The sequence below is a fragment of the Camelus dromedarius genome, chromosome 32 (assembly GCF_036321535.1).
Source record: "Camelus dromedarius isolate mCamDro1 chromosome 32, mCamDro1.pat, whole genome shotgun sequence".
In the NCBI taxonomy this organism is placed as follows: domain Eukaryota; kingdom Metazoa; phylum Chordata; class Mammalia; order Artiodactyla; family Camelidae; genus Camelus; species Camelus dromedarius.
Window position 1 is genome coordinate 23,705,277 of NC_087467.1, and position 19,640 is coordinate 23,724,916.

A 19,640-nucleotide genomic window follows, 5' to 3' on the forward strand; every position below is an offset into this window, starting at 1 on the left:
CGCCAGCCGCGCCGGCCCGGCCAACCACGCGCCCGCGCCGCGCCAGCCCGAAGCCCTCAGCGCGCCGCGCGCGGCACGCCGGGACGCGGGGTTCCGGCCCACGTGACCCTCGCCCACGGAAGTGGCGTCACAGCGCGCGCGTGGCGCGGCGCCGCTTCCGCAAACAGAGTCTCCGGCGGCTGGACGGTGAGTGTGCGGTTGCCTCGCCGGCTGCGTGCCCTTTGTGTGTGGCTGTGGCCGCCGGCGGGGAAGGGCGCTCCGACTGCTTGCCGTGCCGGGTCGGTGGGCGCTGCTGCTCCGAGAGGCCGGAGAGCGGCTGCGGGCCCGCCAGGCTGTCGGAGCCGGAGCGCCCGGCCGGAGCCGGCGCCGGGCGCCGGCTGGGCGGCTCGGTGCGCCCTCTGGCCGAGGAGACCCGCCGCCGGCCGTGGAGCTGACCTGTGAGCTCGAGCCCCCGGCGCGGCGGGTCCCGGGAGACTCGAGGGTGACCGCGCGCAGGTCGCCGAGGTGCCGGTGCGGTCGTTTGTGCGCGCGCACGTCTGTCGGCTATTTCTTCACCCGAGTCGTTCCCGATGGATCCGCGGGGCAGGCAGCCCGCTTGCGTCGGGAGCTTGCTTCTTATTTCGCGTGGACTCTCGGCCTCAGACGTTCTTAGCCATATCTGAGTCGTTTGGAATTCTGTGTCGTTTATTCTGACCGAACTGTCTTTAGGACATCTCATTGGTGGAAATTTCACAGCTAAACATCAGTAAAACTTAATTATTTCCAAAACTAATTTTAGGTGTTACATTTACAGCGAAAGCTAATTATGGCTAAAGACGGTAAATTACATGGGCTTATTTGAAATTAAAACCAATTTCTGTTTCCTTATTAGGAAATAAAAGGCAGAGAGGAGCAGATACATGATAATTTGTTGGATACTTTTACTAGATGGTAATTTTAAGCAGTTACTCAGGAAATTACGTTTCTGGGTCATTTTTTCCCCCGGTGTTTCTTTTCTTCCTGTTTGGGCACATATTAGTATTTTTTTACCCCAAACCTTGGGTAGGGAAAGCTAATATGCCTTGAAGCCCTTCTGGATTAAAGTGATTTGGTTTTACCCATTCCATTAAGCAACTATCTTGCTCTATTTTACTCAAACTATCCTAGTTTGCTCAGAAGACTACCCCCCCTCCCCCTTTATATCCTTCAGGTTCTGAATTTGCTGAATATCACTGGTTTTTAGGCTTTTGCTTTTTCTTCTCCATTTGGTTTGACTAATACAGCCTAACGTTTTAATAGTGGTGTATGAGCTGTAAACTTCCTGAAGACTAATTCACAGTGCTAATAAGCCTCTGCAGTAGGAGTTCACTAAATTTGTTGAATGGCTTAAAAAATTCCTGTCCCATAAATAGCTCACTTATTTCTTTCTCCCTCCCACTTTGCACATAGGCCTGAGAACATTTGAAAGAGACTAGATGGTCATTAAGTTGCAGGCTGGGTCTGGAGACTTCTTGTTCAGCCGTTTCTACTCTTCACTTCCGGCCTAACTCTGACGCCCATTACAAAGTAAGGGTTTCAGAGCAGTAGGCTCCCAGTTTCCTCTTGGTCTTGGTGCCCTTAGTGAGTCAGAGTTTTTTCAGTGTCCCTAGGCCAAGAGATACCAGTTTCACTTACTAAGAAGAAGGTCCAAATAGTTTATTAAGTCCAGCCAATTTAATAAGTGTGTCCTAAAAACTTTATTTTTAAAAACAATACATAGATTGAAAGAAAAAGTATTTGTGTTAAATTTTCAGTTAACCACAAGTGCGTGTTAATAGAACGTGTATGCCTGCTGAGTACTGTACATCTTAAGCCTTGAGATCAGATTTGACGTGGCCAACTTCATTTACGCTGATTTTCTGTGCTACCACCAAAATCTCAGCTTCATAAAGTTCTGATGTTATTTAGAGGAATGTAGTGCAGTCTTCTCAGTTAAAACTATGCTCTGCTTTAAGCAGCATGTGTACCTTCTGGATGTCAGATATCACGTTTCTCTTAAGTTTTAAAATATCCTGCTGTGCATGTATGTATGAGTTTGTTACAGTGCCCAGCACATGATTTGAGAACCGAGGCTGTGGAGTAAGATCAGGGTAGAAACGTAACCAGCTTCATTTGCCTGACGTTTTCATGCCAGTAGTGACTTCTGTGGATATGACTGTAGAAGTGTTTGGGGATTATAATTAGTACTTCCACATTAGCATTTTCAAAAATTCACATGTGGTATATATCAATTAGTGTTGTTTTCAATATTCTCTAATGAGTTTTTTTTAAACTCCTAGTTGCTCACTGAAATGCTAGTTTTTGGGTAAAACTGTTTTTGAGGTCTCAGCATCAGTGTTTACAAGTAATTCCAATTTTTGCCATTCCAGTTGTAGCTCATGAAGTTTTACCATCTATTTAAGTAATCAAAAATGGAAAATTCTGCAAACGCAGAGGAATGTGAAAAGGTCTCTCTTGAAGAGGCAAAAACAACAATAGATTCAGAAACAGAGTCTTCATTCAGCATTAAGGAAGACACGACCTCTCCTGGGACTGAGCTTTCCGAAAAGGCTCCCACGTGTGGGCAGGTAGACACCCCAAGAAAGAGAAAAATAGAGTTTGAGGATGATCTTGTAAAGGAAAGTTATAGTCGTGGGGAAGACACTTCATCCAAGAAGAGAAAAGTTGGTGCTGAAATCACCCCCGAGGAAAAAGTTTCTGGTGATGATGAAGGCATTTCAAGGAAAACTGATGGATTTCCTCAAGATGAGCCTTCTACTGGAGATGGCATTCAGAAACGGAGGAAAACAGAACTTGAGGATGTTCCTGAAAAGCAAAAAGTATGTTGAATGTATTTTCTTTTATTCATAATGGAATATGTAAAATTGAAATGTGGACCAGTTGTGAAATTATACTGTTTTTTTTAAACATAATTTAATAACTTAAGTATGTCTTATTTTTAATAGATACCCTCTTAAGGTAGAGTAGGGTTTTTAACTCTTGTAATTTAGTTGTTCTTATTTAGGTAAAGCTTCTGCTAATGAGATAATTTTTATGTTATTTTGGAATTCTTATTTTATTAGAAACTTGAAAGGTAGTTTTGATAGTTTGCTTTTTCTTACTGTTTTCAAAAACTTGAGTACAAGGTCCAAATGATTTACCTTTTTTTCCTTTTAAATTGTGTGTTCATCTCTTTTTTCGTGTCTGAAGTAGTTGAGACTATCACTTAAAATGATACATTTCAAAATCATACCAAGATTTACATTTTCTTAATGTATTTCCTTAAACTGTGTTGTTTCCAACTGCTTAATTGGCAGTTACATATAATTTTAGCCAAGTCTGGCATTTAGTGGGGATATTGTAAAGCAACGGTTAGCAAGCAAGTATTTTCATCTGGGAATACTGTATTGTGAAGGAATCTGAGGTGGAATCTGGATTACTCAGTGAATGAGTAAAATTCTGCCATCAGCCTTCAGGAAGGAAGTGGCAGCTGAGCCAGGTGTTTGTGTTTGGTGGAACGTGAGTCCTTGTAATAGAGAGGAGCTTGTATTACAAACATAAGTTTTCACATGCTTACTAGCAGTAGAACCTTTTTTCAGCTGAAAATCTGAAACTTAAACCTAGATAAAGCCCTTTGGTTGAACAGGAAGTGGGGAATCTGAAGCCCTTCACCTGCACTGACATTTTTGCAGAATGCTCAGGGTCTTAGATGCGGAGCACAGATTGAAACTTCCTGTCCAGGTATTTCTACTCTCAAATGACAGTGAATAGCAGATAACAGAAATCACTGATATTGAGCATGGCCTGTTGAGTTCTAATCTCTTTGTGTATGTTATCTCATTTAATGCTCACAAAAATTTTATAATAATGGAATTAGTAAATTATTTCTATTTTATTCTCTTGTTGGGAGCGTCATCTGCTGGCTGACATTTATTGAACTGAATAAATCAGAACTCTGAAAGAGAAGTGATTTTATTACGACATTGACACCAAAATTATGAAAGATCAAGATGAAAATTTTAAATCAAAGATGCTTTTAAAAATAGGGAACAGGGGAAGACCCTACATCTGATTATAATTGGTGAGATTTCTATGGTTATGCCATTGCTTAATGAAGTACATCAATTTCAGTAGTATTTTGTCCATATGTGGGACAGATGCTCTTTTAGACTTGTTTCTGCCATGTTCAGCTTCTTAATTTTGTTCCGTTCTCTTCTTAACAGAACTTGGAAGAAGGACACAGCTCAGCAGTGGCTGCGCACTACAATGAACTCCAGGAAGTTGGTTTGGAGAAACGAAGCCAGAGTCGAATTTTTTACCTAAGGAACTTTAATAATTGGATGAAAAGTGTCCTCATTGGTATGATTGTTTTTGATTTATAGCTTGGAATTTTTAATTTCAGCTTATGTCTCATTTTTTTCTCCCTAAATGGTTAATCATACACCGAACTATGAGGTCTTTAGTTCCTATCCATTTAATCGTCAATCCTTGGCTTTATAAAATTGGAGCAAAAACTAAAACTAGGCCTTCGAGAGAAACTCTTTTCATGTTTACTTTTGGTTGACTATGTAAGATATTAATGAGTGTTTAATTGATATTAAATTGATCACTGAATCAGGCTTTCAGAACAGGGTGCTTTTATATTTAGATTTGAGGTTACCTAGTGCTTGCTGTTAAGTTGTCTGTTTTATTCTAGTAGTTTTGGAGCGATGATACATTGTTGTGTTAAATACTCAGGTTCCATTAGGTCAAGAAAGTGGCCATTGCCATGATTTTTTACCTCTAGGCCTTCAATGAGTTGGTGAAGGTCATGTGTGTTGATTGTCAATTGAACTTGTTTTTCTTGTATGGTGTCTGGAGAGAAAGAAAGTTTACATTGAGGACTGATGAAGACTTTCAACTTTTGAACAGCATTTTATCTATGAAAACTCACCTTTGAAGTTAAAATGAAAGTCAGTGGAGGAAATTTGATTCAGAACGTATATATTACTTTATATTAAATAGCACATTAAATAGCCACATACCTGAGATTAAAGAATTTTTAAAAGCCATTACATTCTGGGGAGGGACAAGTTTACCTCAGTGGTAGAGCGCGTGCTTAGCATACATGAGGTCCTGGGCTCAAACCCCAGTACCTCCATTAAAAAAGTAATGATAAAATAAAATTAAAAAATTAAAACCCAGTATATTTTGAAGTTTTTCACAAAAAGGTTTTTTTAAAAAAAAATTTTGGTTTCTGTTCTTGTTTTTTTTTTAAAAGCCAACCTCAGGAAAAGTGAGAATGCTTTTGTAATTACACTGAGAAGAATAAAGTGTTAATTATGGCTACTTTTTGCTAGTTTTGATGATAATTTACTAATTTTTAAAGATAAATTATCCATTCTGAGAAGTGGTAGGAGTGGAAACTAAACTCGTTAGTTGGAACACATTTTAATATTTTCTGTCTCACTTTTGTTTTTAATACTCATTTTTTTATTATAAAAATGATCATTTGACTCTGCCACTTATCAGCCTGGGTAAATGAGTGAGTATCAGCTCTCTTTTTTTTTGGTGGGGGGGCGTTACTATTATGACATTTTTAGTCTATACTGTTAAGTAATCTTTGGACCCTATTCCTAATTTCTTTTCAGTTTTTCTTCTTTCCTCATCGTCCTCAGGAATACAGAGAACTTACCATTTGGTATTTTTCCTGGTGTGTCATTTATTCATGTATTTATTCATTGAATAAATACTTCTAAGTTCAGCCGTGTTTTTCACATTGTTAGTTGTATTATTTTTGCAAACAGAAAAACAGCTACATAGCTACGTTAGACTGCGCTGACTTTATCTCTCGGCGTGTGCTTGGTATGCTCTCCTCCTACAGCCACCCCAGCAGCGCTCTCCGTGGGCGCTCTGCTGCCTCCGCCTGTCTCTCTGGCCCGGTGGAATCAGTGTGCTCTGTGCCAAATTTCCCCAGTGGCTTTTTTCTTTCTCTTCTCAACCCCCATTCTTTGTCATTCATTTTCTCTTCTTTGTTGGTGCTTATAGCTTAGTAATAGTTGAGTACTATTCTTGAATGTGATAAAGATATCTTTTAATAATGTTTCATGAAGATTTCCCCTTACTTGTTTAGTTTTGTGTGGAAATAAAGAGATTTTTTAATTCTTACTGTTTTTCACTCTTTCCATGTGATTTTGTATGCTATTTTCTTAAGATTCATAGCAGAAAGTTAAATACGGAACACCTCTTTTTCTGTTGAAATTAACTTAAGATCCTATGGAGACTGCAAGGCAGAAGTATTTGCACAGAACTTTCTAGCAGTCACAATAGTACACACAGGAAATAAGCACTAAATTCAGAGCGACAAAGACAGGAAGAGGGGATCCAGGGTCAGGATTTTATCAGATTTCAGAACTGCTGTTTCAGTTGTCTGAAGTGTATTAATACGCCTTTAACTGATGTTTGAACCATTTGGCTCTTGAGGTATTTTGTATAATAAAATGAGGACCTACTGGTGTTATTCATTGGTTGTTAATGTGCTGTAGCAAATTCGGATAGAAGATCCCATTTTTACTTCAGAGGTTTTATGGTAGTAAAATTAAGAGGTATATATGGTTTTGTTTTTTAACTAGTTCTTGTATTTCTTTTGGGGCTAAGCTTGCCACCTTTTCTGAAAGTCAAGCACTCTTATAGTCCCGTAATTATTTTTGATAGTTGTGTTATAAGCTCAACACTTAGCTTTGAAAAGAGAACTACAAAACTAGGAGTAACTAGTCTTATCATGAACAAGTGTTGGGTGTTTTTGTGTTAATTAGAATTTTAAATGTTTGCTGTTTAATGTTGAATCAAATATCAGATTCTGAAAGTACCCTCCAAAAACCTGTCTTAGCTTCTAAAATCCCAGTCACAGACGCTTTTATCTTTAGAGCTGGAGTATTGAGTGTATTAACTCTCAAAGTTTGAAATGTTCACCAAAAGTTATGAATTAATTGCATAAATGTATGTGTTTATATTACATGTCAGGCCAAAGTTAGTAGGTTATTAGGGGTAACAGTTTGTGCTTTAGTGAAAATGGAGAAGAGATCATTTATTTTGACTATTTTTCTTTTTTAGGGGAATTTTTAGAAAAGGTGCGGCAGAAAAAAAAACGTGATATCACTGTTTTGGACCTGGGTTGTGGTAAAGGTGGCGATTTGCTCAAGTGGAAAAAGGGAAGAATTGACAAGCTGGTTTGCACTGGTAAGAGAAGACAGTGGCGTGGGAAAGGGTAGTTTTGGTCAGTCAGGTGAACAGAAAATAAGAAAGATCTCACTGACACACGCTAAAAATTACTACAGGATATCGGGGGGCTGCACACGAGATGGGTGTTGTCTAAAATGAGTTAAGAGATTTTCGCCGATGGTGTTAAAACCAAAGATGGTTGGAGTCATATCTAAAGCACAAACTTGAAAAGGCTCTTCCTGGTCAAAGACAGCACAGTTTCTTCATCAAAAACAGTGATTACAGTGGATTGAAACACATGAAAAAAAGGAAAAAAATTTCATTGTTCACCCTTGGGGGGAACCAGGAAACTTTTTCATTATTCTGAAATTTATAAATTCAGATGTGGGTGATGAGTATCTTCTTCAATCCAGTATGAACTGTATTCCAAGGTAACCAAGTGATTGTGAAGAGAAACTCCTCTTTATTGAAAAATCATAATGAATAATTGTTCTACCCTTGATGAAATAGCACATGAGCAACAGTCATGAAAAGATGCTAGAGCAGTTAGGTGAAAGGTTGGTGGGACTGAACAGAATGAATCAGGCGCCTGAACCTGCTGGTAGGTCCCCACCCTGAGGGACAGGCTCGCGGCTCGCCCTTCCCTGGGTGAGGACTGAGGGAAGGGGACGGCAACACCTGTGAAGCAGGAGGGCCTAAGGTGGCACTTCTCAAATGTTTTGGTTTTATGACCACAGTACACTCTTTTAACAATGGTTGAGGACCCCAGAAAGCTTTTGTGTATGTGGTTATAGCTACTGATTATAGAAAATAAAACTGAGAATTTAAAAAACATTTTAAATTCATCACAAATAAAAGGTAGTGAGAAGACTGGCATTGTAAAAGTATTTTTGCAGATTCCTTTAGAGTCTGGAATAATGGAAGACAGCCAGATTCTTACACCTGTTTCTGCTTTCAGGATGTTGTGATGATTTATTTCATTTGGTAAGTAGTTGTGAAATGGAGTATTTTAGGAGCCTTTTCAGATAATTGAGGATACTCATCTTCAATACTTCATCAGAATCTGGCAACTGGTAGTTCCTTAAAGGTTAGTTACAGTGTGGAATCCGAAACCATACTGATGAAGTTCCATATTCTGTCCTATTTAAATCTATGGTCCAGCTTGCACTTTGAATGGATCTTTAGTCCTGCAAGATTTTGTAATATTTGGAAAATAATGTTCTCTAAAGTTATTCAGATCCTCTAAATGTTGACATCACAAAATCACATTTGTTTACTGTCACCTTCAATCAGAAAAGTCTTTGGTATTAGTTAAGCTGACATCCAGCTCATGGTGGTAGACGGAAGTTTTTTAAAATTGTAATTTTCACTTGAAAGCTCAAACTTATCATTAGTAACATGCACTGTCTGTTGTTTTCATGAAGTGGCAGGCTCGCTTTCTTCATTTTCAAGAAAGTGTCTGCCAGATCACCCCGTCTGTGCAGACAGTGTGTCTGCAGTTCTGTCAAGTGAAGGGTGGCCGGTGCAGCTCACCACGCAGTCACCCCAGCCCCGTCAGACTTCATCACATAGCAGAAATGTTTTGTTGTTTTACATTTCATCACACAGAATATTACAAATCAAAGATTTAATAAAATTAATTGTTGCTGCTTTATCAAGGGCATTCTTAAAGGAAATTGCCCTTTTTTTCTCTGCTGGTTTCTAGTGGTAGAAGATAAGTCAAGTGTGACCAGTACCATTGGTGCGCCTCCTGTCTTGTGTCCATGATGGGGTGATCAGAGGTGCATGTCTCAGCGCTGGGAAAGGGGAAATAACGTTTTATTAAGAAAATGTGGAAAGCTGAGTATATAGGGTTGGGTTTTTATAATTCAAATTGGATTCTAAACTTTCTGCTTTTAACTTTGAATAAGGATTTTGAAATCATGATACAACTTCTCTGTTGTCAGTACTTACGGAGAAAGCTTTTAATTCCTTGTGAAAAATAATTGGGCATTTACACTGGCATAAAAGACTTTGTTCTCTTTTGTTTGGAAGGAAATAGAGCCATTTTGCTTTTCTAAGGCTAGATTCTGCACCAGTTTACCAGTTAACGTTTAGATTTGTGCCGTCTTAGCATTTACCTTTCACCTCTGTTGGTTACCCCTCTTCCAGACATTGCTGACGTGTCTGTCAAGCAGTGTCAGCAGCGGTATGAGGACATGAGAAGCCGTTGTCGTGACAGTGAATATATTTTCAATGCAGAATTTATAACTGCTGACTGTTCAAAGGTACGGGATTTTTTAATTTGTCAATTTATTTTTTATATTTTTAGTTTGGGTAAATGATTTATTCTAAAACATTAAAAATCTTCAGACATGGATTTTCAGTTTTAACTGGAAATTCTATTAATGATAAATTTCCTTAAATGACCCATTGAGTACTTCTGGGGTTTTTAGCTTTCAATAGTTTTAATTTCGGAAATCATTTGTTGCTTTTCTGTTTGGACGAGATTTATTTTCTGGTATTTTGAAATAGATCTGAACTTACGTTTTATTCGTTCACTTTGTAATCTATTTGGGTAGTTTCCCAACATGTCAGAGTCTTTTGTTCCCACCTCCCACTTGTTTCCGAGTATCTAACAGCCACGAAGTTCAAGAGCTGCAGAGGCTCAGGTGCGGTGAAAGCCCCCCGAGCTCTGTCCTTCTCGTCTGACTTGGCAGCTTGTTAAACTACTGCAGATGCGTTTAATCCTGTTCACTTTATTTGCAGTCCTGAAACTGGAAAGGAGAAGTGGTAGTATACATCCAGAAAGTTTGAAACCATTAGAAACACTTTTTCATTTTTTAAAAAGAGGCCCAAAGGCCAGCTTTGTGTTTTGTTTTTTTTTTTAACTCGTTATTGTTCAAAATTATTTCACTTTAATTTTCAAGTAAAGCCAATTAAAGGATCGGCTCCTTTAAATGTCATATTTAATTAATGTATTTTTAAGCATGATTTCAGTCTGTAGTTCTTAAAATTACTATGAAAATAGGAATCAAATTCTATTGAACCAGAAAGAAAGAACGATTTTTTTATGACCCTTGAGATTACACAATGAGAGAGGGTAGGTTGGTGGGAGGACATGTCTACTTTTATTTTAAGGACCCTAATTCTAGAAATTAATTTACTAGGAAGTTTTTATGTTACAGCCAACTTCAAAAATCTTGACCTATTTTAATTTGTTTCAGGAACTTTTGGCTGATAAATTTTGTGACCCAGGAATGCACTTTGACATCTGCAGTTGTCAGTTTGTCTGCCATTACTCGTTTGAGTCCTACGAACAGGCAGATGTCATGCTTAGAAACGCGTGTGAGAGACTGAACCCGGGAGGCTATTTCATTGGTACCACTCCCAATGGCTTTGAATTGATGTGAGTACTTTTAAATATATTGTGGCTTATAAAGTACTCAGAATTAAGCTTATTAAAGAGTAGCAAATATTTATCAGAAATAGTTTATGAAACATACCATGTTGCTCTCACAAGGGCTGAGCACTTTGATGATATATTTCAGTAGATACTCAGATTTTTATGTTCAGAAGTCAAATTTACAGATGAACATTTAAAGCATCTCTCTAAGTCAGAGACTGATGCTACATCAAGTCAAAAAGCCAGAGGTTTTCTTGCTAGACAGACTCCAAGTCATATACGAGGCGCTGAGACTTAACTAGCTGTCATGATAGTGAAACCTGCTTCCAGCCTAATTTTATTAGTGAGATCGTTAATGATCTTTTAGTGCATTGCTGCTGCTGCTGCTGCTTTTTTTTTTTTAATTTATGTTTTTTGGTTTTGGGTTTTTTTTTTGTTTTTTTTTTTGGTTGGGGGGAGGTAAGTAGGTTTATTTATTTATTTATTCTTAGAGCATATACCAGGGCTTGAACCCAGGACCTCATGCATGCTAAGCATGTGTTCTACCACTTGAGCTATATCCACCATTTTGTTTTTTAAATTAAAAAGAATTTTTTTTTTTTTTAGTTTTATTGTACTGCTTCTTAAAAGTAGCTAAAAATCCAATTAAAAGCCAATCGAGTGTCTTTATGAAATTGTGTCATGTATTTTTACAATATGTTTAATCTGATCAGAACAAGTTTGACCTAATAACAAGTTTAATCTTTTTGTTTTGGTTTGGGGATAACCTTTATAGAAGGCGCCTTGAAGCTTCAGAAACAGAATCATTCGGAAATGAAATATACATGGTGAAATTTCAGAAGAAAGGAGATTATCCTTTATTTGGCTGCAAATACGACTTCAACTTGGAAGGTGTTGTGGATGTCCCTGAATTCTTGGTCTATTTTCCGTTGCTAAATGAGTAAGAATGTCATTAATCTGTTACTATTCTCTGTTTGCCCTAAGAGAGAAAGAAATTCAGTATTTCTCTTCGTTTCTTATTTGAAGTGTGCTCCGTAGAAGTTCAGCGTTGTTTGAATAAAAAGACTAACCTCGGGCAGGCTTGGGGCCGTCGGTCTCTCAGAGCCTTGCTCGGGTCGTTTCCTTTCTTCCTGGAATTACTTTATCCTGCAGGTGAGAAAGGGAGCCTGTTGCCTTCAGCTTGCGCAGAAAATAACTGACACTGCAAATAGCAAAAGATGTTTTCCAATTACCTGCTGGTGACTTTGGACAAATCTTCCCAAAGTGAATGCCTTCCTTTAGACAGGAAGAGCTGTTGAAAGTTGTTTTATTTTCACTGCATAATAAATTCCTGATTGAGGAGCTCCCGCACCTGAATTCCTAGGGTTCCTGGCAAACCGCAGGCACAGAGCAGGCTGGGGTTTCAGGCTTCATTAGGTAAGGCCCCAAGTCCCCCTGATGGGGTCAGTGGGAAAGGCAGCCTAAACGTAATTGACACAGCTGGCTGAACTGCATTTCCTGCTTTTTGAAAAAACAAAGTCTTTTATAAAGTTGAGGGAAAAAGAAGAGCTTTAATCTTTGCTTCCTTTTTGGTGGTGACTATTTGAATTGTGTTTCAACCTGCAAAATTATGGGGTATAGGGTTTTCAGGAGTTTACAGCAGACAAAAATTTTATGCAATAATACGAGAAGATTAAATGGCATGGGACTAAACATGGAAAATACTATGCACAACTTATAAACTATAAAATTTGATAATTGACATCACATTTTCCTTAAAATTAGCAAACTTTTGACAAATATTATTTGTTCAAAGTTTAACTTCAACTTTGTGAAAGAAGAAATTAAATATTTTTAGTATGTTTTATGTGTTTGTTTGTTACCTTAATGTTTTGGTTGTCATAGTTGGTGATCTGAGTATACCCCCAAGAGATAAAGAGTAAAATGAAAGGTTTTTTCCTTAATGCTAAGCAAGCTCTAGCAATCTTTTCTGCTTGGATTGCCTAATGAGGATAAGCATAAAGTCATAAGTCATCACTTCAATTCTAAATTTTTAAAAATTACTGAAATAGGTATTCATTCAGGGGATAGAATCTGAAAATGCAGAGAGATTTTGAACTGCCCATTGGCCATTTCATTAAGAAACTGAACAAAAATATAAGTAGTTTTTATATGGCAAATTTATTCACATTGTCAAATTGAGTTTCAGTTCTTTTGTAATTGTATTTCTTTGGTGTAAAACTCAGTTTCATGGCTTACTTTTGGATTTGGATATTTGGATAGAAAATGAACTGCCTAGGATAGAAGAGATGTATCTTTGTTAATGTCTTTCCAAGGAAGACAAATGCAAATTACAGGACTCCTGCCTTTTGCCTCTTACATACAAATCTGCGTGGCCCTCAAGTGTCTCTCACCCGTCCCTTCATCTGTCACCTCACAAGTCCTCCTGCGTACCTTTTCAGGGTATTTTTTTCCCTTTCTTCCTCTCCTCCTCTACCTGCTGCCTGAAGTCATCCTTGGGCTCCCCTGTGTCGTCTACAGATCATAGTAATAAATTCTGCAAATGGCGCTGGAGGGGAGGCGGGGAAAACTATCATAGGGATACCTGATGTAATTGAGGATTTAAGGAAGCCACCTGGGAAGAGTGATGATGAAGTCAGCATCTAAAGGATGACTGGTCGGCCAGTTGGAGACGGGAAGGGGGGATGTTCCACGCCTAAAGCACGGTATATGTGGAGGCCCTGAAGTGGGACAGAGCTTGGCTCGTTCAAGGCGCTGGAAGAGAGCCCTTGTGCCTAGGTCTTGAGGAGTCAGGGCCCACGTGGCTCCAGATGAGGCAGCATACCTGGAGTGAAGGCGCTGGATGTGCCCTTGGGGCTGGAGAACCAGTGAAGAGCAGAGGGGGAGGTGATGCGCGCACTTGGAAAGCACGGTAGGCTGCAGGTCAGGAAGTTGGTTGCGGGAGGCAACAACAGGGAGGCCAGCGAAGCAAAGCAGCTGCCTGGGGGAAGGTGACGGCAGGACGGTGGCCAGCGAAGGGTCGGGGGCTTGTTGGAGTGCGCTTCACAGTGAGTGGGGCGGACGTGGCAGCCTGATGAGCGTGGTGGGCATGGGAGTCAGAGAGCCTGCCTGGACAGTGCTGAGTTTCTGGCGTGAATCCTAGGTGGGTTTACTGAAACGGCAGAGGTTGGTGGAGAACAGGCTGGCGGTTTGGCCCCGAATGCGGAGACAATCCTGGGGGAGATCGAGGAAGCAGGGCAGTGAGGGGGGTGTCAGGGAGTGACGGCGGGCAGGGCCCTGGGCCACACTCTTCAGAACCCGAACGTTTGGAAGTTGGTGGAAGAAACCTGCCAAACAGGCTGTGAAGAAGCAGCCCAAGATGTGGGATAAAAAACGTGTTTCTTACCTGGGAATCCGAGAGATGAAAGAATGTCTTAGGAAATCAGCAGCTTTTTCCACTGTCACCGTGAGGAATCAAGCTAAGTAAAGTGGAATTGGTAGACAAGTGCTCCTGCCGCCTGTCTCCCCACCTCACAGCCTTTCCTTCCTCTTCCGGGCCTGTCTGTCGCATCAGTGGAGCTCCCCACTCAGGACACTCGACCCTGCGGGCTGATCCCTGGGATGTTGCTCTTTGCTGGTTTTGCTTCGCCCCTGTTGTGAACTCACACAGGTTTTTAGTTAAACCCCAAAGATGTAACTGTTGTGTGAGGAATTACAAATACTTCGGAAGCCTTATCATTAAATAATCTTTTTTGGACAGGATGGCGAAGAAGTACAACATGAAGCTAGTCTACAAGAAAACATTTCGGGAATTCTATGAAGAAAAATTACGAACAATGAAAACAGAATGTTGTTAAAACCGAATGCAGGCCTTAGAGGTGAGTATTTAGGAAAGGCGTAAAGAATCCCAGGTCATAATAAAGTGGTTTATTCTACTTTCTAGAAAGTACTGCTTTACAGTGGGGTTCCTCAGCCTCAGGACCGTTGGCATTTGGGGCTGGACAGTTTGTTGGTGGGGCTGCTCTGGGCACTCAGCATGTGCAGCAGCACTCTGGCCTCTACCCATGAATCTGAACCCTAATCACTTTTCAACACTGCGAGCAAATTGCTTAATTTCTGATGTCTGAGCTTACTGTAGGATACTTATAAAGAAAGGGGAGAAGAAGATGGTAAAGTAGACATTCCTGGATCATCATCTTAAAAATTCTTCAGGAAGACGTCTAAAGTGGTTCCTTGCCAGCTGGTTGGTTGTAAAAGGAAAGGAACTGAAAGAATATATAAACTGGTTCTCACAGTGTGACTGCTGCGTCCACCACCCACATTGAAAATAGAGTCAGAGGTTTACATGCCTGGGCAGGTTAAGGTCGTGGCCAGAAGCCTGTGCCTGGTACTAAGATGCACCCCATTCGACCGACGTGGCTGCTGTACCCACCACCCATGTTGAAACGAGTGACTCATTTGTGTTATTCTAGTTGCTGTTGAAACTTGCATGGCTGTTGGGTCACCGCCATGTTCAGATGAATGTTTGGCTCTTCGTAGTGACTTCGTTCAGCTTTGAGTTGTAACAGAAAAGGCCTCTGACCAGAGTCAGAGAGACGGTGGTTGTGGCGTGGTTAAGGGCGCCCTCAGGCCAGGTGCACGTTCTCCGTCTGCTCAGCGTTGACCTCAGCAGCCGCTTGGTTCAGAGAGGGTGATCCCTTTCACTCCTTTTTCCCCCTATTTCAAATGTATGTATAGTTTGTAGTCCTGAAGTAATACTTAGAGATACTGTCTTAATTATTTTAGTCCAGTGATTTGATGTGTTTAATTCTGAGCCGTGAATTTCATTGTAATGTCTCAGCTGGGAATTTCACTTGCTTCCTTCCCTAGCCATATCCTGCAAACGAGAATTCCAAGACTTGCCTCTGAGAAGGTGGGTGACTATGAACATGCAGAGCAGTACGTGAAGAACAGTCAAGTAAGGTTACCTTTGGTAAGTTTTCACTTTTAAACATGTTTTACAGAAGATGGAAACTTAGGAAAGTATTTCGCTGGTGTACAGCGTTGGGTTCACTGAGTCACAGATCCGTTACACGTCAGTCTGTTTCCCCTAAGTTACAGGGACTTCTTAGAACGGTAGGATGTGGGATAAGAGGTACTCTGGTGAGCTGAGAACGGAGTGCTGCGTCTGAGGGCAGTAAGGGTGGGGAGAGCTACGGCTCGTCTGAGGCTTGTCTTGCGCTGCTGCTCCTCAGTGGAGACGCTGCCGACTCCTGTTGTCCCATGGGTAAAATCAAGGCTTCACGAACGTGAAGGCTTCACTTTTCACTGACTTCTACGCGGAAGTTCACATTTCACTTAACCACGAACACAGCACTAGCGCAGTGGTCCTAGCCGTGGCTGTGACTATATAATCGATAGAAGTTACAGATACTCCCGTGACACGCCTTCTGCTGACATCTTAGAGTGTAGTTCACATTGATCACTTCAGAATTACGTGATTTAGTAGATTTTGCCGCTATGTCTTATTACTCAGTGCCTTTGCAAAGTAGTATGCATATTACTAAATATAATTTCCTTTGTGTGATACATACTTCTATTTTGTGATTTCCTTTATAAAAGCACAAAAATCTTACTCCCTCTTGCAGTGTTACTTGATGTTTTAAGATAGGCCTTTTTATTTTTCATTTTCCAAGTTAAAAATGTAAGATGGTTACCTTTTCCAGTTACACATACACATGGATACCCTCTTTACACAAGTTCACTCTTTGAGAATCAGTGGTTTAGAGAATATGACAGGAGGGCGGAAGTGGTGAGATGACACTGAAGGTTAATTTCATTGCACTCTTCATGTGTTCAGATCACAGTAAGAGTAAACCCTGTGCGTGTTCCCAGTGAAGTCAGGGTTACATGGACGCCTCTGTCCGTCACGGAGAAGTGAGCGTGTGTGTAATTCCAGATTCAGTCTGAAATTCTCTTTTTTTAATTTTAGGGAACCTTAAGTAGATCAGAATGGGAAGCTACAAGTGAGTATACCACCATTGTAGACTGACATTTTCAAAGATGGTTTCAGAGTGATTGTTAAAATCTGAAAACTTGAGCCTTCTTCTGACACAGGTTGTGTGGGGAGATTATGTGTCCACAAAACCCCTCTATGTGCCTGATTCCCCCTTCATCCTGCACAGCTGTTTAGAGCCAAGAAAAACATACGCAGGGATGTTCCTTAACATGCACTTTGAGCATACTTAGACGTTCTCCTTGCCTACTTGTCGGTACGAAGTCATCTGCACCTGGTACCTTTACCTCATGTTTCTGTTGGAAATCCTGGCTTATGGAACACTTCCATGTATTTTACTTGGTTCTGGCCTCTCTGATGTTGACAGTAAAGGCATTGTAACTGCTAGAACATTTAACGAAGCAGCAGTGAGCAGGATGTTTAGAAGGCTGTTTCACTGGGAACGACCGTGGTGTGGAGACGTTTTACAGGGAGGTGCCTGTCTCTGGATGAGAAGTCAGAGGCCTGGCCAATCTGTGAAGTGCAGTGGAAATGGATGTTGGGAAGTGAGTCCCCTCCCCCTCTCCTTCCCCCTCCTCTTTCCTCCCCCCTCCCCTTCCCTCCCCTTCCCTCCCCTCCCTCCCCCTCTCCTTCCCCCTCCCCACTCCTTCCCCCTCCCCCTCTCTCCCCCTCCTCCTGCCTCTCTCCCCCTCCCCCTCTCCTTCCTCCTCCCCTTCCCCCTCTCCTCTTCCCCTCCCCCTCTCCCCTTCCGCCTCCCTCTCTCCCCTCCTTCCTCCTCTCCTTCCTGTTCTCCCCTTCCCCCTCGCCCTCCCCTCCCCCCACCCCTCTCTAACCTGAGGCCATGGAGGGCTCCATGGGCTGCTGCCACAGTCCAGAAGCCACGTCTTAACTTCTGGTCTGGGCGGCAAGCTCGTGTTACCAGAGCTTGCTTTCCTCTGGAGATGCTTTAAATGTGAGAGGAAAGAGGACTGTTGCTAATTTGCTTCTGGAAGTGGTTCAGGATTTATTTGATTAAATCCCAGTCGAGGTGCTGACACAGAAGGTGTATGTAACGAGTGAGACTTCCAGAGTTTTTGAGTTAGAAAGGAGAGGAAGGTAGTCATTGCTGATCTGGAATCACACTGCATCTTGGTGATTTTACATGACCCTGGATAAGTGCAGGGTAGGATTGCCAGGCTCCCTGCAATAGGTGTAGACTTTGGGTGTCTGTGATGGGTTTGGCAGGGCGAGGCAGCAAAAGAACAGCGTGGCATGCGGGGTGAGCTCAGTGCTGCTGGCCTGGCCTGGGTCTCAGGACTCGGTCGTGAGGCTGGGGCTGCTGTGCGTCCCACCTTGGAGAAGAATCTTCGTGTGGATGGTCACCCTGCCGATTTCTGCCCACCTGCCTGTTCTCCTGCTGCGTTTCATTCCTCCTGAAAGACTCGGACCTGAGGAGATAAGGAGCCAAGAAAAGCATGACCAGAGTAATGGTTGAGGAGAGTGCTGTGGTACTCCTGCCGAGGTTGGGCTGGATGGACAGAAAGCTCAAGGCTGGCCTGCGGCCTGCTGTCATTTGTCCCCTGTTCATGTTACCCCGAGGAGGTAGGGTTCCTCACAGTATGGTCTCTTGCCTTGACTTGCTGGCTGAGTGTCTGAGCAAATGCCTTGAACATCCTCGTGGTGTTTTGAGGATTTGTCATCTTTTCTTGTGTTTTCGTAACCACAAAAGCTATTGGTATCTTATTAGCAGAACCTCAGTGTGTCCACAGTGGGGAACCGGAGGTGCATTTAGACATCTTTGAGTGGACACACCTCAGCACGAAGTCTGACGTAAGGGAGAGTACTCTGGGGGGCTGGGGACGTGGTGTCGCTGAGCAGCAGCTGTCCTGCGGCTTTTGACTCGCTCTCCTTGCCGGGCCCTACAGCAGCAGTTGCGTAATCGGATGGACTTTAACATGCACGTTACAGGTTCCTTCCAATTCTTACTCGTTTTTGGGGTGGGGGGTTAGAAAAATTTGAGAATACTCCTGCATTCACAGCATGCAGGTATTCCAGGTAAAGAGTTCAGTCATAAGGGTTTCATTTTCATACTCTTTGCTTTTATACCTAAATTTTTTTTCTCAAACTGTTGGTAGAGATATTCAGAGCCGTTGAATTGGTTTTCTCAGGGTTGTGATGTTGCTGAGTATTACAGTAAGTGGATATTTGTTTTTAAGTGAATAGATATGATCCTATATTTGCTTAAATATGACTCAAAAAGTTGAAGAACTCTTAGAAATAATGGGATTTTTTTTCCTCTTCAAAAGGTGCTTGTGGGGAGGGTGGAGCTCGGTGGTAAAGCACATGCTTAGCATGTACAAGGTCCTTGGTTCAATCCCTGGTACCTCCATTAAAGAAAAGAAAAAAGAAAAAAAGCTGCTTGAGAATTTTCACCAAGTTATGAAAAAGACTGAGATTATTGCCCTGAGGGTGTGAGAAACCAACCTCTAATTTTTATTTATTTTCTTTTTAGGCATTTACTTGGTTTTTGCATTTGAGAAGCAGCAGTGAGCACGCACCACACGGTGGTACCAGAGCAGCCGTGTCCGTCTTGCACAGATTTGGGTGGTCCACCTGCACAGATCTGACAGCCGTGTTCGCCTTGGTTCTCGGTGTGCAGGGTGCTGCTGGAAACAGTGTATAAATCCGACATTTGCTGTCTGTGACAGATAAACTTTGTGTGTGTATATAAGAGTGAGTCAGGACCTTTGTCTTTAAAAATCTATTTTTAAGTGATGTTCTAAGAATTCCATTTGCTGCCACTATCTTAGCTCATAAAAATTATAAAATGACTCTTGAAAGCCACTGAGTTCTTTCCCCAGGCTCTGCTTTGCTCAGTGTTTATTCACAGCGTTAAATTGGTTGCGGCTGCAGAACTGCTGAGGGAGTGTGTGCTCATTTCCATAGTTACTGTTTTTCAAGATTAAATTGCGTTCTGTACAGTTGAATGTAAGTGTTCCATATGTGTTGCTATAATTGTAAGTTTGAAACTAAATTTTAGATGATCATAAAAGTTTACATAGAATTTTAGCCAGTTGTTAAATTTCACTGTAAACAATAACTACC

At 41.4% G+C, this 19,640-nt stretch overlaps 1 protein-coding gene across 1 annotated transcript; it reads left to right on the plus strand.

The window, feature by feature from the left end:
• Positions 1-61: 61 nt before the first annotated feature.
• RNMT (RNA guanine-7 methyltransferase) lies at positions 62-19,379 on the plus strand. The gene is given in 12 exon segments (XM_031439261.2): positions 62-186; positions 2,388-2,837; positions 4,221-4,356; positions 7,090-7,215; positions 9,349-9,464; positions 10,404-10,585; positions 11,358-11,522; positions 14,322-14,439; positions 15,431-15,457; positions 15,459-15,533; positions 16,533-16,566; positions 19,048-19,379. Coding segments are annotated over 11 exon segments (1,425 nt in total). The 5' UTR covers positions 62-186; positions 2,388-2,429; the 3' UTR covers positions 19,086-19,379.
• The last annotated feature ends 261 nt before the right edge of the window (positions 19,380-19,640 follow it).